Consider the following 9,259-nt stretch of genomic DNA (forward strand, 5'->3'; position numbering starts at 1 on the left):
ATACCCACTTCACTCAAGATGATGCTAATGATTTTGGATTTGATTAATGTATAAGAAGCTAAGGAAAGATGATTAGCACATAACTTGACACCTAATTTCTTGCATATATGCGTGACTATGTTGGCAATGCTTATCATACTTGGTCAAAAAACTGTTCTAGAAAGTTGAAATAAAAAAACAAAAAAAAAACATTTAAACATTAGTAAATTACAAATTGGCCACAGTTTCTTAAGCTACCAATCACCTAATTGCTTCTAGGACCATCTATATCATCATTAAACATATTTAATCTAAATCTTTCCCTTTATATATAGGTCGTTGTTACATTGTTATTAGCTACACTACCACATTTAACATAAAGCCGAGAACACAAAATATTACATATACTCTCTAAGGTAAATAAGAAATAGTTACAATTAATTAGTTTTATTAATTATATGTTGGATTTTACTAATTTCTAAGAGTTTGTGTGATTCATTTTATAGGGAAAAGAGTTGCATAATAATGGCGTACAAGCAAATGAGACCAGCAGCGTCGTTCTTGTTGTTCCTCAACTTCTGCATGTATGTAGTAGTTTTGGGCATATCTGGTTGGACTATGAACCGGATGATTGACTATGGAAGGGGTAAGCTACCATACTTCACCGTAGAGTCCGTACTATACCAAATAATCTATCTATCAATCTATCTACTATCTGTATAACGCGTGCACCTAGCTGTAGCCTGTAGGTGCACGTGCCCTCACATTTTCCTACCCACATGCATGATCATGTGAGATGGTGAACCTAGTCGCAGCCTGTAGTTGCATGTGCCCTTACATTTAGTATAAGAAGAAGTATAACAACTTAATTATAACAACAATAGTGGAGCTCTTATGTGAAAGGAGGGAGAAAAATTAAAAGGTACTCCCTCCGTTTCATATTAGTATTTACACTTTTCTTTTTTCGTTCGTCCTAAAGTAGTTGTTAAATTTCTAAATTAGGAATGATCCCACAATTATTATATTATCTCTCGTACCACTAATTTTTTTTGTCCCCACACCCTTCTCTTATTCAATTAAAAAAATATCTTAGTAACTCCTATCACATATACTTTTTCAATAAAATAACAATTGATAACCAAACAATCACTTATCAGTTATCACCTACAACTTTTGAGACGAATAGTTTTCAGGTGAACAATTTGAGTATTTTATTCAAATTTGTAAGATTAATAAATAAGAGTTACCGTCAAATTATCATATTTTGCATAGAAAAAAAAAGAGAGGATAAGAATTAGTGTTAAAAATTTCAATATAAAATAATTTGATTATCATCTGCTAAAATATTGTGTGTGTATGTTTTTCTTTTTTTCCAGTTGGAGGACAAAATGGTGCCACTTTCTACTTCATAACATACTCGCTAATAGCGGGAGCTGTTGGGGCAGTCTCATGCTTGTTTGGGCTAAACCACGTGACATACTGGGGTCATGATACCTTGCCAGCAGCCGCTGCCGCTGCTGCCGTCGCTTGGAGCCTTACCGTTCTTGCGTTGGGGTAAGTCCGTTGTTTTCGTTTCTATTTCTCACTACTCTTGTCGAACATATACGTGTCTTATTTGGTAAATAACCACCAAAAAATATGTTAATGACTTTTTCGGTGAAATGAAAAGCTAGCCACTCTATATAAGTCAAAATGAAATATTTCAAACGTATAGATTTAAAGTGATATACCTAAAATAATATACGTAAAGAATAAAAAGGGAGTGAGGGAGTAATAATTTCACTTTTATTCAAAACTAGAATTTAGCCCGTGCGATGCACGGTTTCTATTAAATTGTTACGTTAAAATAAAACACATATATATATCAACTGCTATATTTTATATATTAGATTAAATTGATTTTTTATTTTGGATTGAATTTTATTTTAGATTTATTTTTTAATTATTATAGTGTTTGATTTTGGATGAAATTGTATATAAGAAATATTAATAATTATTTAATAAAAATATTTACGTGGCACCTAATTATTTATCTACGTGGCATTCGACTTTTTTATTCAAAAATAATTTTGAAGTCTTATTTTTCATTGGCTGAAACCATTAGATTTCCTACGTGGTTCTCTAATATTGGATTAATGTTTGATTTTTGTTTGAATTTTATTTTAGATTAATGTTTGATTTTGGATGAATTTTATATTAGATTTATTTTTTAATTATTAGAACGTTTGATTTTGGATAGAATTGTATATATTAATAATTAATTAATTAATTTAAATATCTACGTGGCACCTAATTAATTATCTACGTGGCACTCGATTTTTTTAATTCAAAAATAAATTAAAAATCTTATTTTTTATTGGCCGAAACCATTAGTAATCCTAGGTGGCGCTCTAATAGTTCAGCAAATATGTCTCCTTTATATATGTATATTAGATTAGTTGTTGGACACAAGTTAGTCCCCTAAGGGATGTAAAACCGTAAATTTGTAAAACTTGTATAGTAAAGGCCAGGGAAAACGAAATATGAAAATAAAAAATATATAAAGTTTAAACACAAATATTTAGGTAATAGATACTCCCTCCTTCCCATAATTATAGTCCCGTTTGACAAAAAACACGGATTTTAAGAAAAATGGAATATAGTACATGGAAAAGTATAATAAAATACAAATGATGATAGAGTTGGATAGAAAAGTGGAATAAAGTACATGGAAAAGAGAATATAGTACATAGAAAAGTGGAATATAGTACACGGGTGGGGTTTTCAATGCATTTTTAATTAATATAGTACATTAAAAAGTGGGGACCTTAATAGCCAAAATTAGAGCAGGATTATAATTTTGGGACGCCCAATTTGAAAAACATGATTATAATTTTGGGACGGAGGGAGTATTATACATTAGATGTGCTTGGTAACCAAGATTCTTTAAGTTTTACAAAAGGAGCAAAGGCAAGAAGTATTGACCAAGAACATGAAGCATTGCTTTGCAAAATTCCTCAGTACATACTACCTTAAACTTGGTGAGTTAGGGTGATGCGTCATTATGTGCTAGTGCCAAACTATTCTATAATTTATACATAGGAAAATTTGTAATTATTAATCCAACCTTTGCCCGATTTTCTTTAATTAAGCCTACCTATGCGATATTTCTAAATAATCCAACCTTTATGACCCAACTACTATTATTAAGCCTAACAAGTTACTAACCTGCTATAGGCGGTATTCACCCTTACGTGGCATATAACAATTATAATTTTTTTTAATTTTTTTCCCCTTATTTTCTTTAATTGCTATTTTAATTTTCGTTCCTCTCTCCTCTGCGATTTTCTGCTTCATCTCTGCACTCCTCTCCATTATTTCTCTTCTACCTCTTCTCCACCATTGTCGATCCCTCATACGGTCATACCTCTCCATTCGAAGTTCATCAAAAATAATCAGCAATTGCTATGCCTGGGGTAAAGCAATTGCCTGTTGGATCTGGATCTTCTTCAAATTCAAGGTTTTTTTTTTCTTTCTAAATTTTCAACAAAACCACAATAACCAACATCCCACAACATTAAAAAAAACTATTTTATTGAAACAGCTTGGGTTCACGAACTGACCATCAAGGAAGCCCAAAATTCAAAATTTACCAAAAAAGGAACAAAAATGCTAAGGTTCGTAAGTTCACCTTCAATTGTACAATTTTGGAGACGAAATTTGAATGCGCGTGGATGAAGTCACCTATTTCCACAAGAAAATCGCTGATGATGTCACGAACCAGTACAATCGTGGTTGAAGCAGCAGTAATGGAGGAGAGATGAATTGAAACACGGTACAAAGAAGAGAAGGGTTAAGGGTTTTTTGAAAAAAAAATGAAATCCTTGTTTAGGTGGCAAGTGATGATGACGTGTCCAATATTTTAGGAGGGAAACCAACTTTAGGTTGTCAACGTTTTTAACATTGACTTTGTAGCAGGTAACCGGTCATCTAGGCTTAATAATAGTAGTTGGGTCATAAAGGTTGGATTATTTAGAAATATCGCATAGGTAGGCTTAATTAAAGAAAATCGGGCAAAGGTTGGATTAATAATTACAAATTTTCCTTGACTTTGTAGCAGGTAACCGGTCATCCAGGCTTAATAATAGTAGTTGGGTCATAAAGGTTGGATTATTTAGAGATATCGCATAGGTAGGCTTAATTAAAAAAAACCGGACAAAGGTTGGATTAATAATTATTTAGAAACTGACATTGATGATTATCCACATAGAGATGGCAATCATTCCTAAAATGCATTCATTCACCATCTCCTGTCTTCCGGAACAACTTGCTTGATGGTCCACAATACAATATTGTTCCTTTACAAAGAGTTGTTGGTCCTATTTCGATAATTAAGCAAATAATTGGTGCGAAATAACTTTTGGATAAACTTGAATGCCCATTGATCATTCTACAACTTAAATACAACTTAGCATAGGGAAAACTCTAATATAAAATCTTACCGATGTACTTCGTATAACACTGTGTTTAAGGAAAAGACAAAAAGAAAACAAATAAATTATGAAGGATAATAAGAGGGAAGGATAAAACAACTATTATGTGTAATAAGAGGGAAGGAAAAACGTAAATTCACTATTGTTAAGGAAAGACAAAAAAAGCAATGAAGAAATTAGGGTATTTCAGTAATACCACTGTTACATGAATAGTTATCAAAGTTCAAAGCTTTATAAGCGTTAGGACATGACATTTATTACATGACAATTCTTTGTTGTGCAGCTTTGCTTCCAAACATATAAGGCTTCACACGGATAGTCATCGCCTGGTAAATATTTGATTATACAATACTTTTATTTTTTCTTTAACCCCCAGACAACAAAAGAAAATCTCTTCTCTTATCCTTAGTAATTACACAATTTTACCTCATTAATATTTGTTGGTTCCGTTTACGTTAATGCAGAAAACATTGGAGGCGTTCATAATTATTCTCAGCGCAACAATGCTTATGTACATCGGAGCCATTCATGGAGCAATCAAGAGAGGAAACTAGAGGGTGTCTAAACCATTTTAACAACACCAATTTATATTAATGTCCGTTTGTGCATATGATTTAATTTGTTCATGTAATATGGTTTAATTAGCTTCTATTTGTTGTGATTTCTGAAAAGTTTCAAAACTGAAAGTGTAGCTTGTGTGCAACATTTGCTTTTGCATAAATTGATCAGGATAAGGGAATTGAATAATAGACATAAGATTATTTATAGTCTCATCTTGTAACGTTGTACTTCGTATATTATTGTGCCCATTTGTCTATTACTTAAGTGATATATAATGTCTCCGTTCTCGAAAGTTATTTACGCTTTCGTTTTAGTTCATTTTTTAAAGTTATTTACAATCTACTTTATTTGATTGTTGGCGTATAAATTTTACTTTTTACCCTCATTTGATCACCACAACATAAAATTGCAATTTTTATTATGGGAGACTAGGAGTCAATCACAATTTAATCACTCCCAATATTTTATTGTTCACTTTCACCTACTGATATTGTTGGGTAGTTTATCGTCACTCATTTTATCACTTGTTACCTCCACCATTACATGCTCATTAAAATTTTGTGGTTATTGTGTAAATAGTAAATGTAAAGGTCAGATTTATCTTAGGGTCTGTTTGTTTTAACTTAATTACCTTAAGTTATTCCAACAAACATAAGTTTAGATAGTTTAAATAAGCATAGATACGCTCAGAGTTCAATTCAGAAAATTTACATTTTTCTAGCCAATTTATACACTTAGAACGCAATTTGGATTATACACCCTGTTAAACATTTATTGAAAATCTAATGAACATAGAGAATGATGAATGATTTCAATGTACATGTAGTAGTGAAAAATTTAAATTATATGTTCTATTTTTTTTTGGAAAAATTACTTTAAATAATCCAACCTTTCGACGATTTTCCGTTATTAATCCAACTTTTAGATTATTATTTAATAATCCAACCTTTGCACCCCACTCATTTTTATTGCACCCAGCAGGTTACCAACTTGATATAGCAGGTTACCAAACTACGTGGCAGTGTGCTAATAGTCCATTAATTATAATATTTGTGTTTTTTCCTTTAAATTTAACCACTAGTATAATATTTGTGTTTTTCCCTTTAAATTTAACCACTTGTATAAACACCATTTTTCCTCTTTCTCTACCTAGCTGGAAAAAATAGAGGTCATTATCATCTTCCTAATTTGCTGCTTCGTCCCATGTAATTGAATAATTTTGTCCACTTTTCTCCACACCCATGGTCACAACAACTGACCAATCATGATCAAACTAAACACGTTTACAAGAAATTATCTTCTCATTCTTCCCTAATTTCTTCAATTAATTCAGAAAGTCACATACAATTCCCTAAAACAACAAAGAGAAAAAACGCACGCAATTTTTCCTGCAAATTAAATCCTAAAATCATAAGTTCATTGCCAAAAAAAAAAACGAAAAAATGAGGGATGGAATATCTCTGACAATATTTTGATTTCTAGCGCTAACTCTATAAATGATGATGTTAGGTCAGATGGGTCAGAATCTGATTGACCAATTTGAATAACATTAAAGTTGTTTGTTGATGCAGAAGACGAGTTTAGGAAGTTAAATTAGAAGTTGAATTGAATAGCCTGCAAATTGAATGAGTTTTGTTGAAGAAGGTGCTGGGGATTTTGAGAGGAAACAAAAACCCCCAAAACGAATACCAACGGGATCATTCCCAACCCAAATTTTGGACTTCACTATTCATCTTCCCAGTTGAATTAGTCGGCCAACCTGTTATTGTCTTCATCTGTTTTAATTGAGTTGAGTGAGTACTCTGAATTAGTCGGCCGCTCAAAACCTTGGTTTACCATCGACCCGAAATAGAAAAACTTCGACCTTTATGCCCTTCTAATTACCGTCTCCGTTGTGGTTTTGGGTGAATTAGGTGCCAGGGTAGATGAATTTGATGGTGGTGGACTGGTGGTGGTTTTTTTTTGTTTTTTTCGGGGCTTAGAGGGGGTAGGAGGACAGATCAGAGAAGGCTGGGAGGGAGGAGAGAAAAGGAGGAAAATAATTTATTTTATTTTTTTTAAAAAAAAGTTGACCTTTTTGTCAGGTTTCCGGTCATTCGGGTTCATTGAAAGTTAATGGGGTGCAAAGTTTGGATTATTAAATAATAATCTAAAAGTTGGATTATTAACGGAAAATCGTCGAAAGGTTGGATTATTTAAAGTAATTTTTCCTTTTTTTTTTGATAAGGAAAGAAAACCCAGGCGGACCACCTGACACCATCCTTTCGAATGGATGAATTACAATGACTCCGAGCTAATAAGATACTTCTTGTAGAACAGCACGTACAGTGAACTTACGCTCTAACCTCATACTACCCCAGCCCCAGTTCCAAGTAAACTTGGTGAATAGACTTCAAAGATAGACGATTAGTCGAACGGTATATGATGACGCTCTATCCTCCGGAAGAATACAAACCCGAAGCCCGACACTACCCAACTACACTACAATACACTAATCGAAGAAAATCATGCTAATTCTAAACTATGAAAAAAAAACAAAAAATTAAAAACAAAAAAACTAACCAAAAAATCTAAAAACAAACATGAAACTAATACGGAGTACAAATTAAACAAAAACTATGGAGAGCTAAGCAAAGCAAACAAATAAAGTATATAATTACAATAGTTACAGAGAGCAAAAATTAAATTGAGCGAGCATCTTCATCTAGCACAGGCTACAAGAAGATAGAGAGCTAAGAGACCGATCTCGCGACGAAGGCAACAGTGGTTGAAACCCACATCTTTTATACTCCAAAATTTCGATCTTTGCCTGAAAATTGAAGGTAGAGGAAGATGATGCGAAACAAAATTACCACGAGCTAGATAAATTGTCCGGCTGAGGACGGGTAACTGGAGACGTCCGACTGAGGCCTTAACTCCGATAATCCTTTTGATTCATGACTAGATATCATGAATCAGAAGAACACAAGGTTAAAAGAACACCTTGTAATTCATCTCTCAAAAGATGAGTCTGGAATTCAATATAATGCTAGATGAATTTGGTTAATTCTTGAGGAAGCTTAACCTAGAGGCAAAGAAAAGAGTGCTAAAATGGAGTCTAGATCTGTGACTTTCTTTGAGGGTGGCGGCTAGGGTTTCTAGAGAGAAGGGAGAGCCCTCTCTGTCAAAAAAACTATGGATTTGAACTATATGTTTATTGGCTATATATTCTTTGGGTATGAACTATATGTTCTTTGTATTTAAACTACATGTTCATTTAAAAACAAGGTGCACAGTGAACATTGTGCACCCGGATGCATAAACCATATTTTGCACTTAGAAATAAAATTTCCAACAAAAATATATAAACTCGGATAAGTTAAGTTCAGTCAATTTCAATTGAACTAAACATAACACGTCAATTACCGAATGAAGGATGTACTTTCCCTTTGTCGACATGGAGAAACAAAATATACCACAAAAAGATCCACCAAGGGCCGTAATAAAACACACTAACTATTAATCCCGAGTCTGGAGGGATCGATACCTCTCTAGGTTGCATGAATACTGTTGTAAATATTTTGTCGAATATTTCTCATGTTAAAAAGTATCCATGCGCCGCTCTCTCCTTTTTTTCTATCTCTAAGTAAACTTCTCATATAAACTCGACTGCATGGTAGCTAGTTCTAGCTTTGCCTCGGATGGTCTTTTGTATGTGGATTTTTTTTGTATGATATTTGTAGTTTGTATTTGGATTTGCACGGTTTGTATTTGACTTTTGGATTTTATATTTGTACTGTTTGAATTGGTTTGGTTTGGACTTGGGTGGTTTGAATTTTTGCTGTGTGTGTTTTTTGCAAAATTTGGATTGAATTTTGTATGCGTTGTGTGTGCATTTTTTCAAATTTGTGGCTATATGTATGCATGCAAAATGAAAAAAATTGCTCCTTTTTTCGGGTGTATATATCCACTATAAGCCCCAACTTTGACTGCGGTTTTTTGTTTAGAAAAAAGCGCAAGTCAAAGTATATATTCAACTTTTGCTTATGCAAATGATGACTCGACTTAAGACCCCGATCTAGGACTAGAATGTTTTGATATATTTGAACAAATTGACCCGAAATTGACCCGGGTGCTGATTCGAACTGCTTGAATTTGCGCGGCTTGTGGCTTTATTCAGCCCAAATTATTGGAGCTGATTCGATTGTACAATGTCATGAAGAGGGGCGTTCTTGATGCCATAAAGTGGGACGTTGGGCTAGTCCTTC

At 33.2% G+C, this 9,259-nt stretch overlaps 1 protein-coding gene across 1 annotated transcript; it reads left to right on the top strand.

The window, feature by feature from the left end:
- The first annotated feature begins 243 nt into the window (after positions 1–243).
- On the top strand, positions 244–5,304 carry LOC110776604 (membrane protein PM19L). The gene is made up of 5 exons (XM_021981160.2): positions 244–395; positions 486–625; positions 1,356–1,533; positions 4,735–4,780; positions 4,916–5,304. The coding sequence occupies exons 2-5, from the start codon at positions 505–507 to the stop codon at positions 5,003–5,005; spliced, it is 435 nt and encodes a 144-aa protein (XP_021836852.1). The 5' UTR covers positions 244–395; positions 486–504; the 3' UTR covers positions 5,006–5,304.
- The last annotated feature ends 3,955 nt before the right edge of the window (positions 5,305–9,259 follow it).

This window comes from Spinacia oleracea, chromosome 5 (genome assembly GCF_020520425.1).
Source record: "Spinacia oleracea cultivar Varoflay chromosome 5, BTI_SOV_V1, whole genome shotgun sequence".
Lineage (NCBI taxonomy): Eukaryota > Viridiplantae > Streptophyta > Magnoliopsida > Caryophyllales > Amaranthaceae > Spinacia > Spinacia oleracea.